Source organism: Microtus pennsylvanicus, chromosome 15 (assembly GCF_037038515.1).
Source record: "Microtus pennsylvanicus isolate mMicPen1 chromosome 15, mMicPen1.hap1, whole genome shotgun sequence".
NCBI lineage: Eukaryota > Metazoa > Chordata > Mammalia > Rodentia > Cricetidae > Microtus > Microtus pennsylvanicus.
Genome location: NC_134593.1, coordinates 56,208,932 through 56,236,747, shown reverse-complemented (window position 1 = coordinate 56,236,747; position 27,816 = coordinate 56,208,932). Strand labels below are relative to the sequence as shown.

Below are 27,816 nucleotides of genomic sequence, written 5' to 3'. Positions count from 1 at the left end.
GTATTGATTTTGGATCATTCACACCCTTCATACTTAAAGGAAGGTTTTGTTTTGTTTTGTTTTGTTTACAGTGATTTAAAGAAATTACCTGATGCTTTTAGTTTTTTAGTTCATATAATAAGAGAAAATCCCATCTAATTAAATTGGGTTTCTTGGCTTTTTTCCTGGTTAGTAGTGTATTTTTTTTTCTTTCTGTGTATCCAGTTACTGTTAAGTATCACCGTTCCCCGAAATGTCTGGATAACCCTGCCCATCTCCTCAGACCCACTTCTCTGAATTAAGCCCTGGGTCTGTTTCTTCACCAGAAACTCCAGTTGGCATTTTCCTCTTTCTCTGTTCTCCAGTACCTAGTTCAGGCTGCCATAGTGCAACCTCACGTGCACTTTGTCTTGGATGGAAATGTCCACATAATCTCATTGCTGCCTTTCTCCTTTTACCTACCTCTTGGTATCTGGGCCTCCTCTGTGATGTCAAAAGAATTGTTAGTGCCAAATATTCAGTGTTATCCTTTCCCCTAAAAATTTGGTCAATCCCATATGTTTAGGCTGTGTTAAAGTATTTTCTGAATATATGTCATTTATTCTTATGCAGCAGATGTAGAAGGCCAAATAGTGGAGGATAGTTGTCCTGTAATGTCAATGTCTAGGCTTATGGGAGGATAGTTGTCCTGTAATATCAATGTCTAGGTTTATGGGAGGATAGTTGTCCTGTAATGTCAGTGTCTAGGCTTAGCCCATCTTTTAAGCCTCATGTTCATGGAAAAATGGCTATCAGCAAAGTTCTTCATGAAAAAATAGAAGTAATAATAGCTCAGTCACAACAAATGCTTCCTGGAATGTTTATATGTGCAGACATTGTTTTAAGTATTTTATGTATGTGTTTACTCATATAACCCTAACAGCACTCAGGGAAGAAATGTTGTTATCTTGCTTTTCAGATTAAATAATTTGCCTAGTGTCACTCATATAGCTGTGTTTAAAACCACTGCTCCTTGCTCTAGCGTTTTAGATATATATATATATATTAAGAATTTATTATAAGATATACAATCACTGTGTGCCTTGGTTTTATCCTCTAAAATGTGGGAAGTATCTATTATAAGATTGAGATAACACATGGTAGTAAATCCTTTACAATAAATTGAACCAGTCCTTTATAAACATGTAGTTAATGTCAACCATAACTTTCTAAACTAACAGGGTATAGGTTAGTTTAGCATGTGTACAGTATAACAAAACCACCTTCTAACTATAGTTTTAATGCTTTTTTTAGCTGATGACATTCCAGAACTGCTTAGCTCTTCCAGTCTGTTTTCCATGCTGCTTCCCCTTATTATAGCCTACATAGGACCAGTAGCTGCTGCTATTCCCAAGGTGTGTAATTAAATTCTATGACTTTGATCTCTTACCATTTATATCTTCCCTTTAAAGATATAGTAAGCATTAAGGCACTAAGGTTATAGATAACAGATAAAATACCTCACGTGATAGAAGTTGTTAGTTAAGCCTCTTGTTCCCAGCATTGCTTATTAGTGTACTGACATACTGATTTCACACTTGAAGATCCATTTTATAAATATGATATATAAAGAAACATTAACTTATCTGCTTATTTTAAAGTTTCTGAGTTTGATTCCAATTCTTCACCTTAAATAAAAATAACAAAAGAAAAGGAGTGTTTTACAGTAGTAAGATAAGACATGAAGAAAGTTATAAACTATTGAGTCTCTGACATATTTAAATATTGAGGAAAGCTATTTATTTTAGACTACAAAAACTTTTAAGATATGGATTATTTTACTATAATAACTAAGATAAAATTCTTACCCATTAAAAATATTTTTGTTTAAAAATATAGAAACTCTATTATATGGAAGTTGTTACTGATAAGGGTTACCAGCAATTAGAATAGTTCATTAGTAAAATGAACTTCACATTTATTTAATCATGTTTTTTTTTATGTCTACTAGGTTGCTGTAGAAGTTTTTGGCCTTGTCCAGCAATTGCTTCCTTCAGTTGCCATTTTGAATCAGAAGTATGCACCCCCTGCATTCAACCCCAATCAGTCAACTGACAGCACGACTGGAAACCAGCCTGAACAAGGCCTCTCGGCTTGTACCACCTCTAATCACTATGCTGTCGTTGAGAGTGAGCATCCATACAAGCCTGCCTGTGTGACGCACTACAAGGTGAGCACCATTCTCAGCAAAATTCAAACCCAACCTTGATCTGAGATTCTCTAATGATATCAGAAAGAGTATTTTGCATATGTTTACAAATGTCATTTCTTTTATAGTACTTAAGTATAAAGAATCCACAGATAATTAGGAACTGTTAGACTAAAGAATGCCTGAAGACAGAACTTCTCTCCCTTTTATTTAACATATATTCTTTTCTCATACATTATATCCTGTTTATAGTTTCCCCTCCCTCCCTCTATTCCTTCCAGTTCTTCCCCACCTACCCTCCCTAAGGATCCACTCCCTTTCTGTCTGTCATTAGAAAGAACTGGCTTCTTGGAGATAACAACCATACATGACAAAATAAAATATAATAAGATGAAGCAAAAACTATAACATCAAAAGTTGGGCCAGGCAACCCAACAGAAGGAAAAGAACCCCAGGAGAAGGCACAAGAGTCAGAGACTTATATTTGTAACAGTATTAACCTGAAAGCTATGGTGTATATGCAGAGGGCCTGCTGTAGACTTCTATTGGCCCCATTGCTGTTTCAGTCTCTGTGGGCTCATATGCTCTTTGCTCAGTTTATTTAGAGGAGCTTGTTTTGGTGTCTTCCGTCCCTGCTGGCTCTTAGACTGTTTCCACCTCCTCTTCCACAGAATTCCCTTAGTCCTCAGGGGAGGGATTTGATGAAGACATCCCATTTAGAGCTATGTGTTCCAATGTCTCTCTCTCTCTCTCTCTCTCTCTGTATGATGTCTGGCTGTGGGTCTCTGTATTCCTTTCTGGTGCGAAAGGAAGCTTCTCTGATGATGAATGAATATTGCACAGATCTATGAGTATAGCAGAATGTCATCAGGAGACATTTTATTATTACTTTCTTTTTTAAGATCAGTAGTTTTATCTTAGGTCTGTGGGCTTTCTAGGAAGACAGAACTTTACCTTACAGATTTTATACTTTGATAGGTTTTTGAGAGTTGTTTACAAAATAACAGCATTGCAGTATATAATGCTAAACTCTGTGCTTTATATTATAATTATAGTGAATATAAATCTTAAAATTTGTAAATAGTATTTTTATATGTGTTCCTGTGGGCATGTTTGTTCATGGATAAAGAGACCAGAAGGCAGCCTCCCAAGTTATTTCTTAAGCACTACTACATTGTTTTTGAAACAAGATCTCTCACAGAAATAGAACTTGCTAAGTGCACTAGCCTGCCTGTTCAGCAAGCCCCAATGATCTTCTTTTCTTCACCTCCCAAACCCTGGAATTAAAGCTTGTACCACCATGCCCAGCATTTGTTTATGTTGTTTGGCATAGGTCCTGGAGACCACACTCTAGTCCTCAAACTCTTTACAGACAGAACTATCTCCCTAGCCTTTAAATTATACTTTGTAAAACTTGCATTATTGGTACTACAATATAAACTCTGAAAATTGAAAATAGTCTACTTAGAATATTATATAAAAAATAAAAGTGAAATATTTTAAAATTTAAAGTTATTTTATTCAAGCCCTTTTAGTAAATAAATGAGAGCAAATCATGTTTTTTTCAATTGATTTTGTTCTTGCAAAACTTTCAACTTGGTGTAGAAATAGGAGATACCCAGCAGTAGACAAGATAATGCAGTAGCCTACTTACTCATCTCCTGGTTCAAGTCTTAAGTCCTTAATCAAACCATTTCATTTGTTTTCTACTTCATTCCTTTCCTTTTATATTATCGTAAAACAATTCATGTTATTTTCTTCTGTATTTCTCTAATGTAAGAATCCTCTAAAATAGCTATAGTGATATAACACTGAAAATGAGCAATTCCTTAATATTATAAAATATGCATGTTTTATATGTTTGTTTGAATTTGAATTCACATAAATGAATATATTTGGGATTGTTTATTTCTCTAGTATCTCCCCCTCCAACTTTTTTTTGTTTTATGAGACATGTTAAATCCCTGTAAATATATTCATCCCCTTCCATCTCTGTCGTTTGGTTTCCTCAACTTTCGCTTATTGAGGAAACTGGCCCCATATTTCAGCTGGATGTGAGTTTTCACTTTACCATACTAAGACTTTAGATTCTCCCTGGTGGTTTTTCTTGCATCTTTGTTCCCTGGAACAAGCAAATATTTAGACTTAACATTTCCTGCTTAAGCTCTGGAATGAGCCAGTTAAAAGGGAAACAGGCTCTGGTTCTTGTTATGCAATATAGAATTGTTGTATGAATTTGTTTTAAATTGGATTTTGTTTTATAATATGTAAATAATCGCATACTCCAAAACTGAATTATGAGACAATCTGTCTTGTTTTCTTCACTTCGTTTCTCTGTTTTTGTGGTGTGTCATTCTCCCATTTCATTTACTACAGGCATACGTACACATGTATTTATACATACAACAGCAGATATAGTTGTGTGCATATAAATTTATATCTTCTTGTACTGCTAGGTGACATTCCCAGAATGTGTTAGGTGGATGACAATCGAATTTGACCCTCAGTGTGGTACTGCACAGTCAGAAGACGTTCTCCGCCTGCTTATTCCCGTCAGAACTATTCAGAACTCAGGATATGGACCAAAATTGACAACTGTTCATGAAAATCTTAATTCATGGATAGAATTAAAGAAATATTCAGGATCCTCTGGATGGCCTACTATGGTTTTAGTGTTACCAGGTGAATCATCTCTTCTATGTTTTGTTAATATAATACATGTATTATACTAAAGATGCATTATTGAAAGTGTTTAACTGCGGAGAAAATTATTAAAGACTTCTGGGTCTTGGTTTCAATCAAAAAAAATAAGGTATGTGAATGAAGGGCATAGTGGGCTCTAAATTTCTGAAGAGTGGTTATTTGAAGATTTTGAGGGGAGAAAAGTTAATACTGAATCTTCTGTATAGTTGGGAACAAATTCCAAAAAGAAAAAAAAAAGTGGATTTGATTTTCTATTTTCCCAGGAAATGCTGTCTCTCAGAAGTAGGATTCGAGCCCTTCCTCTGAAGATTTATTTATGTGTGTGTCTGTGTACATGTACATGCACTTATTTCTGGTGTTTATGCCTTTCTTTTAAAGAAGGTGAAGTTTTTAAACTCTTTAGTCTCTGTGGTAGTCTAATTTTAAACAGCTAACAATAATTTTTCAAACACTTAAAACCATACAAGGAAGTTTTGTCATTTTTCCTATAATCTAATCTTAATGAGTTTAGAGTTTTACCTTTGACTCCAACCCACTTTGTTGAATGGTTAATTTGCTAAGAGATCAGAAAATGTCACTTACCACAGAGGAAGATTACTTAACTCAAAACAGAGTGTTTTAGCCTAGGTACTCAGTAACTGATAGATCATTGAAGAAAATGCTGATATAACTTAAGGGTAGGCTTAAGGAAATGGATTTGATTATAATGGAAATTAGCATCCATTCATTAGGGATAGTTCTATTGTTGATAGTATTGCTTTTAATATGATTTGTGTAAGTGAATAAAGAATTCACCATCAAAAAGTCTTCTTTACTTTTTAATAACTGATTTGAAGAATTGTTTATATTTATATGATAAAATAGTAAATTTTATCAAGTTCTTTCATATTTTGACCTACTAACAGAGACTAGTGCTTGCTCACACAGACACACACACTTTTTGCTTTTTTAAGGAAATGAAGCCCTTTTTTCACTGGAAACTGCTTCAGATTATGTGAAAGATGATAAAGCCTCCTTCTATGGTTTCAAGTGTTTTGCAATTGGATATGAATTTAGCCCTGGGCCTGATGAGGTAAGAAGTATCTTCCCAGTCTGTTAATAACAGTTGCTTTTTTCAAGGTTTCCCTGATTTAATTTGCCTTGCAAACTAGAGGTTTCTGTTTAAAATGTTGTATAGTTTAATTGCCTGTTAACGTTTTGTTACTCATCACACGTGGGCGGGCTGAGTTTGCGCAGCATGGCCTCGTGTGAGTGAAGCAGACTTTGAAGAATAACTCTGTGCCCCGTGCTAAGGATTTACCTTTCGTAATGACAGAACCTAGCTTTACTAAGTGGCTTAACTTATCCTAGAAGTCCTATGTTAAAACATGGAACTATTCTTACCTGTTTTAAATCAAACACTAAAAAAAACAATGCCAAGGTCATAATCTTTTTAAATATGAATGAGAATGATTTCAACAGTGAAGGTATAAAGCCAAACAGCATGTAATATTCAATCTTTTTCTCTCACAGCTGCCAGCTAAGCATCTTTCTTCCCAGTTTTATCTGCAGAGCTTGACTTTGATTTACAGTGTTTTCAGAACCCACGTTCAAACATTTCTTAAGTAGTGAATTTAATTCTACAGGGAGTTATTCAGCTGGAAAAAGAATTAGCCAATCTCGGTGGGGTCTGTGCAGCAGCTTTGATGAAGAAGGATCTAGCACTTCCTATCGGTGAGTCTAGTTAAGTAAGAGGTGTTGCTAAGGATTCAGACGCAAATTTAAAAGCAAGACATACTTATCACAGAACATTTGAAGATAAACTTTCAGCACAAATTCTGTGACTAAATGTACATATGAGTAATAACTATTTGGTACACTGATTTTGTTTAAATGGACTTAAGGGTATCCTAAACCTTTTTACTCAGATTAATATATATATATATCCTCCACATATAATACATATATATATATATATATATACATTTATGTATACCCTCCATATATATACATACACACACATTTATATATACACATATTTATTTTTCACTTGAAAAGTCCATACAAATTCTCATTCCATCTTTTACTTCTTTAAAATACTTGTATTTCTTATTTCTTCTTATATTCCTTTCTTGCTCCTTTTCAGTCTCAGTTTCTTCAGTTCTGCTTTTTATTAGGCCCTTGTGCTGTTCTCTTAATTTATTAATATTTTTATAGATGAAGAGAATTATTAGCAACATTATTGGAAGAACTTTGTCAATAGCTGTTAACATTTTACTATTTGATGTGACTGGGATTTTGTTTGTTTGTTTGTGTGTTTTTCTCCTGGTTTTTCAAGACAGGATTTCTCTGTTTAGCAGCCCTGACTATCCTGAAACTCACTCACTGTGTAGACCAGAGTGGCCTCAAACTCACAGAGATCCACCAGCCTCTGCCTCCCAAGTGTTGGGATTAAAGGCTTAAAGGCATACACCACGACCGCCTGTCTTGATGTGGCTGTTTTTTGTTGCCTACTTACAGAAACAATCAAAATATATATATTGAGTTAAGGATGAAGATAGCAGTGCCTTTGTTACCAAACCTAACTGGAACCAAATCTGTGTTTTGGAGCCTTGTTAGAGAGCTAATTGGAGTTTGTGCAGTTGATAAAGTGTAACTATATGGCTTGAGAAAGTTTATATTATATTAAGTGAAAAAAATAAGCTCTCACAAAAGGTTACATTCTTGGTGGCAGCATCATATCTATGTATGAGTTTATGCATCTTAACCTTTTTTTTTTTTTTTTGGTTTTTCGAGACAGGGTTTCTCTGTGGCTTTGGAGCCTGTCCTGGAACTAGCTCTTGTAGACCAGGCTGGTCTCGAACTCACAGAGATCCACCTGCCTCTGCCTCCCGAGTGCTGGGATTAAAGGCGTGCGCCACCACCGCCCGGCTGCATCTTAACCTTTATGTACATTGGCATACACACATGCAGTTAAGATTTGCATGTAAAATTTCTAGAATAATACGTAAGAACTGTTGACAGTGGATAGCTTTAGGGAAACTGTTATGATTAGAATATATTTATTCCACACTTTCTTCTAGTCAGTTGGACTGTTTCCCCTGAGCCATATTACTGTTTTATAGCTGTCAGAGAAAACACAATAAATAAAACGTTCTGTATTACACGATCAAAGAGAAAATGCTGAAGGACATAGGTAAGTAATACCTTAGGATGTTATAAGTCATCATTGTTGCCTGAAATGTAGCTATATTGTTAATCAGTGAGAAAAGTTAGCTTAAGTTTTTGCAAAAAAATATACTAAATATAAAACTTCACACATAAATATATTCATATAGTCACTGTCTCAGACTTACACAACCTTTTTACATTGAAATATGACATTATCTACAAAATTCACACTCAAGAACCATGCCATTGACTTACACACACACAAATTATATACAAAACTATTTTCATAGTGTTGTAGCTATGATTTTGTGTTAGACCACATTCATAGTCATATCAGGCCACTTGCCACATCTGCACCTCGGGTTAAACATGCCAATTTCTTTACATTGTTTGGAGAATGATACTCAATTACTAACTTAACTGTTATAGCTTATATTCATACCAAAATTGCTGTACATTTACTACAGTATGTAGGATTGTAAATCTTTTCAATTGATAATAACATGATTACAAAAACAAATAGGGAATACAAAGGATTGGAAAGGTTAGTATATTTTAGTAAATCTTTTTAATTTGCATAACAGGTAACGAGTTGGAGGAAGATCTTGAAATTCTTGAAGAGGCTGCATTGCAGGTATTTTCCTAAACATTTTAACTTTTGTTCATTAGTTTAAAACTATTTCAACAGGATGATTGTTTTCTTTAACATAAGACTCAGTGATTAAGCACTCCATTCTGTTTATTGGTATTCTAGAAACGAGTAAGTTTCCTCATGATGAGAGGGCCCATATGAACACTTAGTGCCATGTGCTTGGGGAGAATGAAGGGCTAAGATTCAGAGATGTTCTTCAGAGCTGTGTACATTTTATTTATATCTGGAAAGTCTTTCTACCAACAAACAAAAAAAAAAGCATTTGTCAAAGGATGTCAGTTTCATAACATCATAGAACCATTTGGCTCTCACAGTTAGGAAGCATCAGTTTGTTGCCTTGTTATTTACTAATGTATTTATTTGTAGAAACATTAATTAAGTAGAACATTTGACAATATAATGGAGATAAATATATATTTTCATTGAAGTACTGGACTTCTTTATTAATTTGTTATTTTATATTACTAAGATCATTATATTCTTTTAGCTTAAGTACTCTTAATTTAAATAGCTAGCAGTCACTGAAGGCTAGGAGGAGCCTAGTAAGCAGTATTTTCAAATTATAATGCCTGCTTATCCTAGGCTAGATATTGGGCGTAGTAATTGAGAATTTATGTAGACTGTACACTGAGACCATCAGTGACGGTAGTGAAACAGCATGAAGGTAAAGCATAGGTTGATTCCATTGTATCCAGACCATAAAATTTCATGAATTTGCAAAATTGTCCACACTTTTTCCCACAAATATTACTTTTATTAAGGAAAAATACTCCTTAAAAATATGTTGTTTTATCGGCAGTAATTCATAATGATCACTTAATAGCCCAAAATAGAAAGGTTGTATTTGTAAAATAAAAGATTCATTTTACTAGACCTAATTTTCCCAATTTTACCATATATCAGAGAATATTGAGTTCGCATAAGGGTAGCAGTGATTTAGATGGGGCCTATATCCTGTACTAGGTATATGTAGTTAGCAGTGTGCTTATTTACATAATAATTTGTACACTTGTAGTTTATAGTACCTTTAATATTATTTCTCTAGTATTTTGGCAGTTACTCCTTGGAGTTAGTATTGATTCTTTTCTTCATCTTACAGAATCTAAAGTTCACAGAATTTACATGATTTATCTAAGAATCTGGATTTGAGACATAAAAGCTTTTGTCTTATTCCACTGATTCTAAGTTATTCTGTTACATTTATTTCCTGAAATTAATTGATCAAAGGGAATTAAACACTGCTTTGTGTTAATTTGTCAAGCGATATTTATAAATTTTCCGATTTACTTTAGTTCATTTAGTCGTCACACAGCTCTATAAACCAGATACTTTTGTCTCCATTACAGAAAACTGAGGTAAAGCACTTTGATAACTTGCCTAGAAAAACACAACTGGAAAGGGATTTTACCTCTGATAGCTTGCTGACAAAATCCATTACTTTGACCACTTTGCTATAGTCATAGGGAGCTCTGATTTGCTCTGTAATTTAAAAGACTCTTGAGATTTTAAAAAGCTACCAGGTGTGTGTATGTATGTGTATAGATACATGTTTAATATTAAGTCTTTGTACTTTAGGGAACAAAAATAATAATTTAACAAACATTTAACAAATGGTATATGTCATGTCTCATTCAAGCCTGGAGGTAGTGGCACAAACCTTAATCCCAGCACTCGGGAGGCAGAGACAGGCAGATCTCTTTGAGTTCGAGACCAGCTGGTCTACAGAGTGAATTCTGGGACAGGATCCAAAACTACAGAGAAACCCTGTCTCGAAAAATCAAAAAAATAAGGGGTGGGTTTTTAAGAAATTCATACATTATTATTTCCTCGAATATGGTCTATATAAAATAACACTTAGACTCGATACTATTTAAAGAAAGAATAGACTTGTTATGTAGTTGGTGTGATATAACATATATAAACAATGTTCTATTTCTCAAACACTGTAGTAGGTATTTTATCCATATTATTTAACTTAAATTTAATAGCTATGACTTAAGAGATGTATGGTTTGAACACCAGCTGATATGGTAATTTGTTTATTCAAAAGTATATAACATATGTATAACCAGGGTTTTCACTAAAAGTCCATTTGACCCAAAACAAAAAATAATAAACAAAACTGTTTAGAGTTGTATGGTTGGTGGGATGAAAAGTTACTTTTAAATGAATAAATATCCCTGGAAAGGGTAACATTTTTCTATTATTTTTTTTTTAATTTGTTACAATTTTTCTGGAGTCTCAGCATTCCTGGCAGATCTTCAAAAGAAAGTATGGGTTTTAGTTATCAGATAGGTGAAAACTAAAATTTCACTTTTTTCTTCCTATTTTCCTTAACTATCATAAGACTTATATTCCAGAGTTATATGTGCAACCCAATCTTTAAAGACCTAGGTCCTAAGGTCACCTCCCCAAGACAGTAACCACAGCTTACCTATGATTGGCAATGGGAACTGCTGCCTACAGGAGCTCTGGCCCTGCCGGATGTGCATGTAATGTAGGAGCTGTGCCATGTCATCTAGCATGGAGAGTTTGCAGTGATGAATTTTGAGGAAGACAGGCAACTGGTACTATTCCTGAGAACAGTAGTTCCCTCCTATAATTTGTACTTTATAGACTAAAGACAGTAAGACTGAAGCATAGGAGGAAATTATTTTCTCCAGAAAGACATACCAAAAAAGGTGTGCTTGTTGAAAAGCTCATGGAAATGTTTATAATTTAATATATTGCTGTGTGTAATGTCATATATCTGTAAGCCCTGCAGTCAGAAGGTCGAGACAAGAGAATCCTACATTCAAGGCCAGCCTAAACTACATAGTGAAACCTTTTTATAAATAAATAATAAATAAGTAAGATACATATTCTTTTATTCCCAATAGGTGTGCAAAACTCACTCAGGTATCCTTGGAAAGGGTTTGGCTCTTTCTCATTCACCAACCATCTTAGAGGCGCTTGAAGGAAATTTACCGCTTCAAATCCAAAGCAACGAGCAGTCCTTTCTGGATGATTTCATCGCTTGTGTCCCAGGATCAAGTGGTGGAAGGCTTGCAAGGTACTTTTAATATGAAAATTAATTTTATTTAAGTATTCATCTCTGAGAAGGAGTTAAAGGAGGAAATAGTCATTTTGATGTTAAAATAATCCCGTCAATAATCCAGATTATGTATTTTGAATGTGAAGTAGTAAAAGTTGATATTTTAAAATATATAACAGTTAATGATTTTAGTTTTTTCCATTTGCTGTTTTTGGATGGATGAAAAGAAAAATATGCTAGCTGGTGATAGCTTATTAATAAAAAAATAAAATAAAAATTTAACCTGTTTCTGGTTTTAATTTTTAAATTAAATTAATAGAGATTAAATTTAATGGAGATTACACTTTAGTGTTTAAAACCACTTCATGCATTTTTTGTGAATGTCTAGTGGACTTACATTAATTGCTTCCCAGGAAGACACTTGTAACTGTTACTAATCAGAAATCATAACACTGGCTTAGCACTTTGTTAAATACAGGTTTAGTTTGTTTGGCTTAATTTCATGTTCTCTTGTTTTTAACTCTTTTAGATGGCTTCAGCCGGACTCCTATGCTGATCCTCAGAAGACATCCTTGATCCTGAATAAGGATGATGTTCGTTGTGGCTGGCCCACCACCATAACTGTTCAAACGAAGGACCAGTATGGAGAGGTGGTCCATGTTCCTAACATGAAGGTAATTGTGTGTGAATGTCCACACCTGGACTGCTGTGTCTGATAAGGTTTGAATGGTAAGTCTGCAGAACTCACCTGCCCTTCTCTCTGCCTTTGTATAATGGAGGACACGGAAGAATTGCTTAGGTGATGAGGACTAGGTGTGTGCTATGGCGGCTGCAAAGAAGACAGCTCAAATTGTCTATTGGAAGAGCTGTATAGAGGGAGGGTCTGTAGTAAAGAGGGATTGAATGCATTGTTTAGTTTTTTCTATTTATTAAAAGACTCATATTTCCTGCTCTTAACTGAATTCCCATTTTAAAGATAATATTGATAACTCAAACTTAATAGACAAATTATAAATATATAAATTGAAATTATAAAATAATGACTAATACAAATATACTAATAAATAAAACATATACTTTAAACATAAGATATTAGTTGATACAGATATTTATATTATATTAAATGAAATTAGTGATACAAACTATCGATACAAATATTTCATTTAAACCTTTTATGTGTTTCCAAATAATTTAAGCCAAATATAAATTTGTTTAGGTGGTCTCCAGTCCTTTTCCCTTCCAAAGCTGAATTAAGATACATAATCTTCTCTCTCTCTTTTGTTTTTTTGTTTGTTTTTTTGATTTTTCGAGACAGGGTTTCTCTGTAGCTTTGGAGCCTGTCTTGGAACTAGCTCTTGTAGACCAGGCTGGCCTCGAACTCACAAAGATCCGCCTGTCTCTGCCTCCCGAGTGCTGGAATTAAAGGCGTGCGCCACCACCTCCCGGCACATAATTTTCTTATGTTTGAGAGCACTAATTTTTTTTTATCACTTGAATAAAACTATTTCAGCTGCTTTATACCTTCTTTAATATGTAGCATGAACAAAACACAATAGCAGTGTAGTCTTTTATCTGTCTCAGTAAAAAATGATTGATTGACTCATTGTTCATACCTGTTAAGATCAGAAAAACTAAACTTATATAAAAACATCTGACTCTGATGCTAAGCATACGTCAGCATTTAACAGTGCCTTTAAACACTCTGATCCCAACTCACAGAAACAGTCTGTGTCGTGACCCAAACACGGGAGCAAAAATAGAATGGCATGTGCTCTGGAGCACCTACAGTATGGTAGGTGACATGCATATACACTCAGCATGATATCCTATGTATTGTCTCGTCTTTGTTGTTTGAGACAAAACATTTTAATCTTACCACTATTCAAAGTTCAAAGTGTAACAGAAAACAAATGCTTTCAAACTTTAAGACATTTGATTACAAATATACTTCTATATGTACACCTGTGCTTCCCTGGCCAGCCAGCCTGGTATACTTGAGAGTCCCAGGATACCAAGAAATACCCCCCCCAACCTCCTCTCATGCACACTGGGTGGGGTGATCCATATTCTTGGATTAACTAGTTTTGGTAATCTCAAAAGTAGTACCCATGATATGATATGCTTGTTGTATGTGTTATAAACATGGGGCTACTTATAATTCAAGTGTTCTTTTTAGCAGTATACAAATAAGCAAGCAAAAGCAGAATAGAACTTTTTGTTAATAGTTCTTGGCAAGTGTTGCCTTTTTCTTTGGCTCATGCTGTCTAATTATGCTTTCCTTGCCCAAAGTAAACAGACATCCTTAGATTTCTGGTATATTTTAAACCATCAATTCTAAAGATTTCTATTAATGAGAATATTTTTCTTTGTAGACTAATTTTTCTAAGATTTCTTTATTTTTATATGTATTGGTATTTTGCCTACATGTCTGTCTGTCTGAGTGTGCCAGATCTCCTAGAACTGGATCACAGTAGTGAGATGCCATGTGCGTGCTGGGAACTGAAGCCAGGTCTTCAGAGAGATCAGCCGGTGCTCTTAACCGCTGAGCCATCTCTTCAGTCCCCTTTGTAGACTATTAACATCAATAATTCAGACAAATTTTTACAAATAAGATGTGATTATGAGATATTTGAATTATCTGATAAAATAATATTACTTCCTGAAAGAATTCAGTATACATTCTTTCTGTTTTCTTTCCCAATATCATACTAATGGTAGATTTAATATTTATGTTTTGAAACCCTGATTATTTGTTCTAAAGTAGTGGCACCTCTGTTTTACACCGTTTGAGTATAAGAAAGAGGTGAGGTCTTCCTGGAAATGGAAATAACCGTGGTGAACCAGTGTTAATAAAGCTTGTATCATTGACTTTGTAATTGTAAATGGCTTCTTTTTGATGTGTCAAGGATAATTATATGTATTTGATTTTTATATTATTGTGAATAGGTGGAAGTGAAAGCTGTACCTGTTTCTCAGAAAAAAACATCTTTGCAACAAGAGCAAGTAAAGAAGTCTCAGCGGATTCCTGGCAGTCCTGCAGTAGCAGCAGCACCTTCTAACACCGACATGACTTTCGGTGGGTTGGCGTCACCAAAGCTGGATGTTTCCTATGAGCCAATGATAGTAAAGGAGGCACGATACATTGCCATAACAATGATGAAGGTAATTTATTTTTACTTATCAGAAATATTAATCTTTGACCATTGATTTATTTATTGTTGCTGTGACAAAATTCCTGATGAGCAATTCAAGGAAAGAAGGGTTTATTCTGCTTACAACATCCTCCATGGTGGAGCGGCATGGTTGCAGTCACAGGAGGCAAACTGCACAAATTTGATCCTCATTCAAAAAGCAGAGCGATAAATACTGCTACTTATCTTATTTTCTCCTTTTTATTATGATCAACATTTGGAAATCCTTTCCCTGTCTCAGTTAACCCAATCTAGAAAATTCTTCACAGATATAGCCAGCCACACATTTGTCTCTTTAGTGACTCTAGGCCTTGTCAAGTAGACAGTATTATCAATCATATCATAAAGTTTTTGATTTGGTTTTGGTTTTGGTTTACATTTGGATCTCTATCAAATATGGAATTCATTTTTCAAGTGGTCTTGCCATTTTCTTTTTTTCCTGTGTAGATGGATAGTGTTCTCAGTTCCTTTACTGGATATTCTAGCATTGCACACAATGTTCCTTGTCTCTTTCTTATAGGTATATGAAAACTACTCATTTGAAGAGCTGCGTTTTGCATCACCAACTCCTAAAAGGTAAAAATTTCTTTCTCAAAGTGTTGCTAAAACTAAAACCTAATAATCCAAACTGAAATCATCAAAAATTCCACTCTTATTTTGTTTTGTTTTAAAATATTTTTTGCTAATTCTTTAAGTTCATATGTGCAACTGCCCTGTTTTGTGTCTTGTGTGGAAAAGAGGTTCCTGGAAGTCATACACCACCTCGAGCCCTTACCATTCCATCCCCTTCTTCCCTGATGATCCCTGAGCCTAGTGAGAGGTGTTTAAAATAAAATAAAAATAAAAGGCTCATTTTAGGTTGATCGCTCCAAAGTCCTTCAGTCTGCATGTTTGCCAGTCGTGAGTCTCTGTTAATTGCTGTCTACTGTAAGAAGCTTTTTGGATGAGGGTTGAGATCTATGAGTATATCAATATTTAATCAGTAGTCATTTCAATACCATGTCCATTTAGCAGAATAATAGTAATTAGTTCTCCCATATGACTTATGACCTGTCTAGCCACAGATTCTAGACCCCATTAATGGTACCAGTTCTGGTTTTCACATTGTGGAACAGGACTTAAATCCAATCAGAAATGGGTTGTCCCATGATATTTGTGTCACTATTGACCAATGGGCATATCTTTGTCTTTACATTATCTCTCAGGATTCTCAGCTGGATGAGATTGATGATTATGCTTTCCACTTCCAGATCAGTCGCTGTCTTCATTTCTCTGTGTTTTATAACTCAAATATGTAATGCCTTCAAAATAGGGTGATAAGACCTAATAAGTTTCAGAGAGTGACCAAGAGCAGTGGCAGTAACTTGTAATGTTTATCAGTCTCTGATTTTCTATTGGTCAATAGCTCAAAAGGAGATAGTGGTTAGAAACTAGTAAGGGCTCATGGAGGTGTCAGCGTGGTCAGGTTCACTCTAGAGAAGGGGCATAGAATACACTAACATAAAGCTGAAAGGGAATAAGGGAACCGAAGGATTAAAAGGATTAGAGAATGGGAGGGCAGTGTAGAAGATGTAACATGGGGAGGAATAGCAAACATTAAAGACCTTTTGAAAAAACATGTGAAAACTACTATCATAGAAGCTTCCTGTGTATGTATGTGTATGCATGTACATACATATATGGGCTTCATCTAAGGAGCTTCTTGCAGTAGATTGCAATTAACACAGAGACTCACAGCTGGAAAACATGTGGAGAACAAGAGAGTATGCAGCAGTCAGCCTAAAATGAACTGTGCTTTTGTTTTGTTTTTTATTACATCCCTCACAAGGCTCAGGGATCTTCACAGAAGAGGGGGATAGAATGATAAGGGTGAGAGGTGTTGGTGACTTCCAGGAACCTCTTTTCCATACAAAATACAAAGCAGGGCAGTTACATATATGGATTCAAAGAATTAGTAAAATGTACACACACACACACTCACTCACACACACACACACACACACACACACACACACACACACACACACACACACGCACACATGAGTTTATATGGAGTCATTTTGTACCAGGGAGGACAGTACCTCAACAAGATAACACATGCTAACAAATAAAATGCCCATACCAGGAATAGATACCTAACCTTCTTTTCTTAAGTGACTTTTTACTTGAAATCTGTAATAAAGTGTTCCTTTATATGATGCAGACTTTCTAGTGTCATTTATTTTTAGTCAGCTATAATATTACTAATGCACAACATAAAACGAAGATACCAGAGAAAGAATATTAAGTTCCCAAACTGTATACATGGGGTGGTCTAGATGGGTTAGAGTGGAATTCCTGGGTCCTGTGGGAGGTTGACTGTAGACATGGGGTGGTCTAGATGGGTTAGAGTGGGATTCCTGGGTCCTGGGGGAGGTTGACTGTAGACATGGGGTGGTCTAGATGGGTTAGAGTGGGATTCCTGGGTCCTGGGGGAGGTTGACTGTAGACATGGGGTGGTCTAGATGGGTTAGAGTGGGATTCCTGGGTCCTGGGGGAGGTTGACTGTAGACATGGGGTGGTCTAGATGGGTTAGAGTGGGATTCCTGGGTCCTGGGGGAGGTTGACTGTAGACATGGGGTGGTCTAGATGGGTTAGAGTGGGATTCCTGGGTCCTGGGGGAGGTTGACTGTAGACATGGGGTGGTCTAGATGGGTTAGAGTGGGATTCCTGGGTCCTGGGGGAGGTTGACTGTAGACATGGGGTGGTCTAGATGGGTTAGAGTGGGATTCCTGGGTCCTGGGGGAGGTTGACTGTAGACATGGGGTGGTCTAGATGGGTTAGAGTGGGATTCCTGGGTCCTGGGGGAGGTTGACTCCCAGTTTCCTGAGAAACCACCACACTGATTTCCAAAGTGGTTGCACAGTTTGCATTCCCACCAACAATGGGTGTCCTTTGCCTTTTGGAACAGCATAGAACAGATTCCAGCCAATTTTTGTTCCCAGACCAAATCTGACCTGCTGCATGTTCTCATAAATGTTACTATAACACAAATTTGCTCATTCGGTAGCTACTTTTCAGTGCAATGATCAAAGGAAGTAGTTACCACAAAGACTTTTTTGCCTAAGAAACAAATTTTTACATAAAGTGTTTACTGACTCCTGATATTTATTATAATTTTTATGACAATCAGTAATTCCTAAGAATAAGCAGGTATTTATATTTTTCCTGTGTTATATTGGTCTATAAAGTGTATGTTTGATTAGTGAGAAATAGGAGCTTTTTGTTATATATATTAAAATTGAGATTCCATATTACTTCTCAGATATTTAATATTTAAGTGGAGATACAACTGAGATTGCAAATAGTTGAAGGTCAAGAGAAAAGTAAATTTCACAGTCATATATAGAAATGATATTTAACATTAATGGATAGGTCATTAACCAACTAAAAAGATGATTCAAGAAAAAGAAAATCTAGACTCAATCCCTGGGTGTTTTCTAAATTAAAGTACAGTCAGAAGAATGACTAATGAGGTGAAAGGAATGTCAGAAGGAAGTCACGGAAGCCAGGGGACAGAGCTTCAGAAAAGTGAGAGTTACCAACCAATAAGTGCTACCAAGAGACTGCTGAGGAAGAGAAATGGCCTTCAAGTCAAGCATGGGATGACACCAGTGGCTGATGTCAGCAGCTGCCATGACCAGTTGTCCTTTTAAATGTGTCGTCTTTCGTAAGCATGAGTTCAGAGTGATCTTTAAATTTGATCATGGCCTTAACCGACAAACCTCACCTTTTTGTTTTTTTGTTTTGTTTTGTTTCCATTGATTGATTGATTGAAAGTGTTAGGATCAGAGTACTAGAAACAGTCAGGTGTAGAAGAGTAGACAGAAAAGGAGGGAGTCTTAGGTGAGTGTCCATGTGTAGGGGAAGAGACAAAAGACTTCTTTAGAAAGGAGAGTATTCTTAGAGAGGAGCAAGGGTTAAGATTGAAAATTCTAAACATTTTACGATAATAAAAAGGGCCTAGTAGAGTAGGAAAAATAAATGATGAGCGAGAAAAAGTAAGGTGACTGAGGAGACCAGATTCACAGTTCAAATGGAAAAACTAGCTTTGGATAAAGAGCCACACTTTTCCATCAATTGGAACAAGAGAAAAAAAATAAGGCAAAATAGATTTAACAATCTGATTCCTTCATGGAGATTATAGCCAATTGCTTCTATTTTCTCAGAAGGGAAAAGTGAAATCATTTTCAGCTGAGAGAAGGAAAGTGGAAGTATTGGGGCTTTAAGGTGAAAAAAGGTGACATTCACTTGTTTGTAAGTTTGGGAGCATACTATGATGGCTCTAGCATTGCCAGGCAGTATGATAATACAGACGGATATTTGCTGAAACACCAAATGATCCTAACTGCATAATCAAAAGTAAATTTTTTGATATCCACCTGTATTTTGTTTTGTTTTTTCAGGCCCAGTGAAAATATGCTAATTCGTGTCAATAATGATGGGACTTACTGTGCAAACTGGACTCCAGGGGCTATTGGCCTCTACACTATTCATGTTACCATTGATGGCATTGAAATAGGTAAAAATCATTTTAAATAATAGTTGCTGCAAAGAACTAGAATTGAGATCATCCCTGTGTTGTTTGCTCTTTGTGTTATACATATAAAAAGGTTTCATGACTTCTTTGTGTCTTCATTTTCTTCTTTCAAAATGAACATTTAATTAGTACTTTGCAAAGATCATAACATTTGAGGATAATTCACAGTGTTGAATCACTCATTGTAGCTATCATCAGTCTTTGCCCCATTTTCTAGTGTGTCAGTGAGGTATGATGTCCTCCCTGCACTATCCTATACATGCCTCATCTCCCCCTCTTCAGTCACTCTCTCCTGGTTAGAGCTGATACCATATAGTCCACCTCTGATCTCCCAGTTTTGATACAGTGCCTGCATAGAGTATCTACTTAGTAGATGTTGTTATTTAAGATTTTATTCCCACTAAATTTTAAAAAAACTTGATTTCTTTTATGTATTAATACTTCATTGTGTAAAAGGATAATAGTAGAATAAAAATATCATATATTGATGTCATCAAAGAATAACTTTAATAGTAAAATAGCATTGTAATATCCTTTGGGAAGCTGTACTGTAAGCTCTTTATTTTCATATTGGAGACAAAGAGGTTCTTTATGTTTTTGCATATAAAATTTGTAACTGTATGCCATCAGATATGTAAATTATACAAGTCTTTGTCACAAACTCTTCTATTTCACCACATTGCTAAAACCTTTTATGAGAGAAAATATTCCCAAGCATTAAAAATTTGTGTTGCTGAGATTAAATAGACAAGTAAAAGTTACTTTAAGTATAATAGAAGTCCACACATACAGATTTCAGCAGGAGTTTCAAGGCACTAGTTAGTAATAGAGAGACACTTACACTTTCATGTTGATTTCTGCATCATTCACAATAACAAGGAAATAGAATCAGTTTAACTCTTCACTGACAGAAGAATAGAAAATGAAAATGTGCATATATACACAATAGGATTTCACTCAACAGGAAAAATGATGGATCCGTAAAGCATTACATTAAGTGAGGTCATCCAAATTTTCACAGAAAACAATTGTATGTGCTCCCTCTGTACAGATCCCAAGGAGGAATAGGCTGTGAACTAGGTAGGGGATAAGAAAGGGAGGAAAAAGGGCTGGAGAGATGGCTCAGTGGTTAAGAGCATTGCCTGCTCTTCCAAAGGTCCTGAGTTCGATTCCCAGAAACCACATGGTGGCTCACAACCATCTGTAATGGGGTCTGGTGCCCTCTTCTGGCCTGCAGGGATACACACAGACAGAATATTGTATACATAATAAATAAAGAAAGAAAGAAAGGGAGGGAAAAGCAAAAGGTGAGGAATGGAGAGGAGGCTCCTGAGATAGAGGTTCTTCATATTAGGTATATAGAATATGTACAGAATATGTTAGGAACTGTAACAGCAGACAGATTTTAGTTCATAGTCTTTGCCACGGTCTCCTTTATTATCAAAAGGGACAGCCAAGTGGAAAGGGAAAAAGAGAAACAATCTTTTTTTTGAAAAATGATATGGCTGTTAGCTTGTTGCTTTTATGGGACTCCTCTTAGTGAGGAGCTGTTGTAAGAAGGCTGCTTGTTTTTCCCAGCTGCTCAGCCCTGAAATAACCACACAGAAACTGTATTAATTACAACACTGCTTGGCTTATTAGCTTATGCATATTTCTAGCTCACTCTTAAAACTAGAATGAACCCATTTCCATTATTTTATATTTTACCATGAGGCTCATGGCCTACCAGCAAGGTTCCAGCTGGCAGCTTGTGTCTTTCCCCTCTGGCGGTTCCATGGTGTCTCTCTGACTCTGCCTTCTTTCTCCCAGCATTCAGTTTAGTTTTCCCCACCTAGCTCTATACCACCTTGCACAGGCCGAAACAGCTTCTTTATTAACCAATGGTATTCACAGCATACAGAGGGGAATCCCACATCAGGGAGCAGGTGTGTCTCTGACCATTTTTGCCTATTCTTGGGACTCTTTTCCTCCTGTTGGGTTGCCTTGTCCAGTCTGGTTATATGAGAGCTTTTACCTTCTTTTATTGTATCTTGTTTTGTCCTTTTTAGCTGTTGTGTCTTCTTTTCTGAAGAAGAATGGAGCATGAGTGGATCTGGGGAAAGGAGAGTGGAGGGAAGAGAAACTGGTTGGGATATAATGTATGAGAGAAGAATCCATTTTCCATTAAAAGGAAAATTATAATGAAACATAATTCTTGTTAAAAAAATATTTGAAGCACTGACTGTTAGGAATGGCTTTAATAGATAAAGTCTTCAATCTCAGGCAGTAGTGGAATAAAGATAATGGTGTATGCTTTATGTTGAAACTGAAGTAAAGGTACACATTTACTTAGAAGCATCCTACTAGACTCTTGCTCCTTTTGTCCTAACTCAACCTTTTTCTAAGCTCTCTTTAATCTAGCACCTTTCTTGGCCACAGACAAGGGCAGATAATAATAATAATAATAACAACTAGCATTATTGAACATTTAATACATGTACATTGTTGGGTAGATATTTTTTAATTCTTATAATGTGATGTAGATAGTATTGTCATTGAGACACATAAGTTAGATGGTGCTCATGTAGGAACTCAGGTGGAACAGCACCAGAGTCTCATATCTCCTACCACGTTTTATCACCCTGTCATCTGCCATCAGCCTATCTGTTAGTCACAGCTTACCACTGTGGGTAGTGAATGGTGTTGTCACCTCTTGCTGTTGGATAGAACTTGGCACAAAGGGGCTTCTCCTTATCATTCTGAACTTGTGTAGGAGCATTCCATATGTTCCAGCTAAATAGTCTGTGATATGGGGCTGGAGAGATGACTTAAGAGTTAAAGGTGCGGAATGCTCTTCCAGAGGACTCAGTTGCACTTCTCGGCACCACATGGTGGCTCAGAACCAGCTGTAACTCCAGTCCCAGAGGGCGTGATGCTTTTTTGTGGCCTCGGCAGCCACCAGACATGAAAATGGTGAACAGACAATCACGGCAGCAAAACGTTCACATAACATAAAAAATAAAATAGTCTATGATATTGTTAGATTTCACAATTCCCCTACCTTTTGTAGTCAAATACTATAATTACACTACTTTTCTTACAGATGCTGGCCTAGAAGTAAAAGTAAAAGATCCACCAAAGGGAATGATCCCACCAGGAACTCAGCTGGTCAAGCCAAAGGCTGACCCTCAACCAAATAAGGTAAGGGAGGGTAAAATCAAAAAGGGAATTGTCAAAATGTTACATTTTTCATTGATGCCTCAAAGTAGCCCTCAAGTGGCTAATATTTCACTTGATTTATTTTAGTATTTGAATTCTCAGTGTCCTTAAATCAGTCTGAAGAGTCATTCATAACAGTTAATCATTTCAAATTGTAGAATTTTACTTTTTGGTTTCTTTGTGTATTCTTTAATAGTTTTATGTACTTTCTGATATTAAAAGTGTAGTATTGACAGAAAGTTTACTTCAAGGTTAAAATGTTCGGTACCATTAAAAGAAACATTAATTTCCTTACATCTAAAAACTAGTTAAAGGAATTAGTGTAAACTATTAAAAACAAAACAATGATAATGGAATTTATATCATGTCCTTCTATAAGGTCACCTTTTATATTTTTGTTATATGTCATCAATACTTAAAATTGGAAATCATAAATATATTAATAACTTTGGTATCCAATATTCTTCAGTACTTAGAAGTACTTATTGCTGTTATAGTAACTGATAATTGCTTGCAGAAGGAAACTAACTACAGATGATTTTGAGGAAACTTTTGGGGATTGTAGTTCTTTCAGGCCTGTTGATTTTATGACGTACTACTTAGCAAATAGACAGTCTGTGTTTTCTCTATCACTACTGTATCTTTTCTGTTGTCAGATTCGAAAATTTGTGGCCAAGGATAGTGCTGGTCTTCGTATCCGGAGCCACCCTTCCCTTCAGAGTGAGCAGATTGGCATAGTGAAAGTCAATGGAACTATTACTTTTATTGATGAGGTAATTTATAAATATGTATTAGTAATTTATTTTGGACACTATTTTTAACGTTTACATAATAAGAAGGAAACTATGTTTTAATATTACTGGGTTCTAAACCATTTGGGGAACCTTTTTATCTCATTTTTTATCAATTCTTTGAAAATTTTCTTTACAGTATTTTGATCATTTATTACCTCCCTAACTCCTCCCAGATCCATTTCCCCAACCTACCCAATTTTGTGTCTTGTATTTTTTATTATTATTTTATCGTTTTATGTAAATGGGTGTTTTGCCTGGATGTATGACTGTGTACCACATGTGTGTCTGGTACCAGTAGAGGCATCAGGTCCCCTGAAACCAAAGTTGCAGATGCCTGTGCAACACAAGTGGGTGCTGGGAATCAAACCAGAGTCCTCTGTAAGAACATCCAGTGCTCTCAACCAGTGAGCCATCTCTCCAGTCCTTATTTTTGTTTGTTTGTTTTGTTATGTTACGTGTTTTTAAACCCATCAAGTCCTCATTGTGCTGGCCATAAACTCTTGGATGGTGGTCACCACTGAAAACTTGAGCCTACCAGGCAGGGGGCATGGACCCTTCTTCATGCAGGGATTTTGGCTGGACCTTGTGCCGATCTTGTGGATGCTTTCTCAACTACTCCAAGTTCATGTGTGCAGCTGCACTTCTATGGCCAGTGGTTTTTTGTCATAATTGATCACTTCTAGCTCTTCCATCTTTCCTCCCTATCTTCTTAAATGATTCCTGAGACTTGGGAGGAGTGGACGTGATAAGACATGTTCCCATGTAAGCCTTAGCAGTCTCTTTTTCACTTCATCTTGAATAGTTGTGTGTTGCTGTTAATCACCTTCTACTACAAAGGAAAAAGAAAATAAAAGAGGTTACTGAGGGTTGATAGATGTGCTCAGGTCTGTAGTTACTTAGGTGCCAGTTTACTGCAATGTCCATCTAGTACGGAAGCAGTGGTACACTCTCCTCTAAGGCCTGTGCCCTGGAGCAGATGATGGTGAGTAGGATTGGTGATTGTGTGCACAGCACCTTCAAACATTATGAACGTTAGGCAATAGGGAGGAAGACTCAGGTGAGTGCCAGCTTGATATCTCTGTGCTCTGAGCCACATGTGTGATGTCCTCAGCAATAGCCTTACCATCAATTCTGGAGCATCACCAAGAGCACTGGAACATTTGGGGGTCTTTGGGACCTCACTTGCCAGTAACTCCAGGAGAAATAACTTGTTTCTGACACTGGACTTCATAGAATTGCTATGAATAGTGTGTTATATAAAATTCCACTCATGATATTGACAATAGTAACCTATAATAAAATAGATATAACCAGAACTAGATATGCAGAAATATCAGAGGATTTAGTGGAAATAGAAAGAGGTAGCAGGTGGCAGGGAAAGTTTCTCTGCATACTTGGTAGTTGGGTGCAATTACTACCCATTTTGAAAGGCACTTGTTTCAAACAGTTTGGGAAATCTTTTGAAATTTTTTATAGGATATTTTCATTGAAGTTTATGTGTTTAATTTATTTTCCTTTTTCAGTAAAAACTGAAAAAAATTGCCCTTTGAGCATGAAAAACCTCAATTGAACACTGTAATCAGAACCTATAGAAATACCATTTTCTAAGCCGGGCGGTGGTGGCACACGCCTTTAATCCCAGCACTTGGGAGGCAGAGGCAGGCGGATCTCTGTGAGTTCGAGACCAGCCTGGTCTACAGAGCTAGTTCCAGGACAGACTCCAAAGCCACAGAGAAACCCCGTCTCGAAAAACAAAAAAACAAAACAAAAAAAAAAAAAAGAAATACCATTTTCTAAAGATAGATGTATTTTAAATGAATTTTAGAATGGTTTTAAAACCTATTTCTTTTATTGCTTTAACTTTGGAAAGTCCATTTTCCTACAGTGCAACCACATATCCTGCATAAAAGACACATTTGTTTGGCAAATGACTGATTTTGCTATTAAATTATTTAACTGCATGTGATTTCTTTTTGCTTTTAACGCCTGGGAGAAGTTGCTTTCACAATCTAACCATGATCTTACTGTTTTGGTATTCCTTGCTGGAAGTTCTCACACATTTTTCTTCTTCTAAAACTAGATGTACGATCTCCACTTCTACCCTTCTTTACCTGCTTTGCTTATTCGTAGTCCTCATTAGCTTCTTACAGGAAAGCAAACTTGTTTGGTTTTTCTTCCTCTAGATCCACAATGATGATGGCGTGTGGTTGAGACTGAATGATGAGACGATAAAGAAGTATGTTCCTAACATGAATGGTTACACTGAAGCCTGGTGCCTCTCTTTTAATCAGCATCTTGGCAAGAGCCTTCTGGTCCCTGTTGACGTAAGTGAAAGATGGTTTTTGAAAGCATCATAGTTACACTCTGTCCTCATTATAGATCTTTCTTTAATTAAGGCTTTTCAGTTCTGAGGTAATAATTCATACCTATAGCATTTTTACTTCAAAAGTGCTTGAATACTCAAGGGCTTCAGTGTAATGAAAGTGGAATTTGTGGAATTTGGCAGGGGTAAGGCTCCTCATGCTTATTTTGATCTGTCACTAACAGTAAGTAATAAATTAAAACTAAACTTAATGAATTACTTTCAAAGAGGTAGGAAGTTAAAATGGTTGTCCTTTTTTTATTATTTACAATGAATTCCAACCCAATAGTTAAGAAAATAGAATTACTATGCATTCAGAAATAGGTATAATTGTTGGTGTGTTCTGTTGATCGTTGGCAGTTATTTCTGTGTTGTGTTTATCTCTGGATCCCTTACGTCTTGATTTACAGTACTGTGTGTTAATGTAAGATGTTAATTTTAGACTGTATTCCGTATAATCTTAGATTGGGAGAACCATTACTGTTCCTTAATATTGCAGTGTTTGGTTAAGTCGATGTATGCTAGAGTGCTATATCATGAAATAGGTAATAAGCACACTACTTTTTTGGTTTAACTACAAAGTGTGAATTTTCTACTTCACTATGTATTCCATATGACATCACTCATAGCAGCACTGGTGTGGTAGACTTGGGAATCGATAACTAGTATGGTAGCAAGCAGATAGGTACTGTGTACATTAAGTTTCCCTCTTATTTCAAGTTGTACGTCGTCTGTAAGAGTGGAAAGGGCTTTCTTCTTTCTCTTACTACCACTATTTATTGAATTTAGGTTTCTTTATCTTCAAACCATTTATGGTGTGTGTATGTGCACACACCTGCGTGAATGCTTGCACATGTGCACACATGGGTCTTATTTTAATTTTAAGATCCTTAGTGGTAAGAACTAAAAAATATCTTTACTAATGTTTCTTGTGTCTATAGTGTTACTCATAGTAGTCTGTCAGTATTACTTGATAACTAATTGGAGTGCTTTTGTCTGGTATAATCATTCTGCTTAAAATAATTCCTGACATGTATGTGCTTCTTACCTGCTTGTTTCATGTCATTTTTACTGTGACACTGTCTTATTAAATTTATTGTTCTAATTTTTCCAAGATTTTAAATGTTAGTAGAACAGGTGCTATAGCTTGGTGTGGTTCCAAGGGGTCTGTTTCTATGTTTATTTTTCTTTGATATAAGGAAGAGATAAGTATAACTATAAAATGATAAATAGCTGCATAACCAGTCATTTTGTTTTTTGATAAGCTATAGAATGTCTTAACTTAGGAGGTAACATCTAATGCAGATGTGAAGGAAAAGTTACCAATGAAAAAGGCAGAAATGAATATTGTGTAATTTAAAGTAATAGAACCTATTACAAAAATCACTATTAGTTGGAATAAACTGCCAAATTTAAGTATGAATATTTGTAACCCTAGTGATTAAATGAAGATAATAATTATTATAACATGCACTGATGATAAATACGTCAATGAAAGTTTTAAAAATGAAGTTCTATGAGGGGTTGGCTCAACCTGTAAAGTTTCTTGTCTGGTGGCAGGTCCTGAGTTCAGTCTCCAGAGCTCACATAAAACTTCAGGGCAAACTGATAAAAGCTCTTATAATCCTAACTCTGGGGACACAGAGACAGGCCTATCCCTAGGACTCATTGTTCTGATTGGTGAACCCCAGGCCAGAGAGAGATCTCAAAGGAGGTAGACAGTCTTCAGGATGACACCTGAGGTCATACACATACACACGTTGACGACATACACATATAAACATAAAAATCAGTTAATAAACTAATTCTGTAATTTGAAAACTACAAAGCATAATGTGACCCTTTAATTCAATTCCTTATGCTCTGGTGACCCCTAACTGTAAAATTGTTACTTCATGCCTGTATTTTTGCTGCTGTTATTAAGTGTAATGTAAACATCTAATATGAAGGATATCTGATATACTACCCTCAAAGAGGTCGCAATAC

The 27,816-nt window shown here is 35.9% G+C and overlaps 1 protein-coding gene across 17 annotated transcripts in view; it reads left to right on the top strand.

The window, feature by feature from the left end:
- Mycbp2 (MYC binding protein 2) overlaps nucleotides 1-27,816 on the top strand; it is a 229,015-nt gene that overhangs the window by 125,359 nt on the left and 75,840 nt on the right. For all 17 annotated transcript variants that reach the window (XR_012907999.1, XM_075950196.1, XM_075950189.1 and 14 more), the window contains 14 exons: nucleotides 1,273-1,373; nucleotides 1,970-2,188; nucleotides 4,624-4,849; nucleotides 5,824-5,942; nucleotides 6,496-6,583; nucleotides 8,605-8,654; nucleotides 11,552-11,724; nucleotides 12,236-12,380; nucleotides 14,653-14,868; nucleotides 15,418-15,473; nucleotides 19,343-19,458; nucleotides 22,559-22,656; nucleotides 23,331-23,447; nucleotides 25,652-25,792. Coding sequence is in view for 16 of the 17 variants with exons in the window: in XM_075950196.1 (XP_075806311.1) it covers nucleotides 1,273-1,373; nucleotides 1,970-2,188; nucleotides 4,624-4,849; nucleotides 5,824-5,942; nucleotides 6,496-6,583; nucleotides 8,605-8,654; nucleotides 11,552-11,724; nucleotides 12,236-12,380; nucleotides 14,653-14,868; nucleotides 15,418-15,473; nucleotides 19,343-19,458; nucleotides 22,559-22,656; nucleotides 23,331-23,447; nucleotides 25,652-25,792 (1,865 nt within the window). In the remaining variant the exon portion in view is untranslated. The remainder of the gene's footprint in view (nucleotides 1-1,272; nucleotides 1,374-1,969; nucleotides 2,189-4,623; nucleotides 4,850-5,823; nucleotides 5,943-6,495; nucleotides 6,584-8,604; nucleotides 8,655-11,551; nucleotides 11,725-12,235; nucleotides 12,381-14,652; nucleotides 14,869-15,417; nucleotides 15,474-19,342; nucleotides 19,459-22,558; nucleotides 22,657-23,330; nucleotides 23,448-25,651; nucleotides 25,793-27,816) is intronic.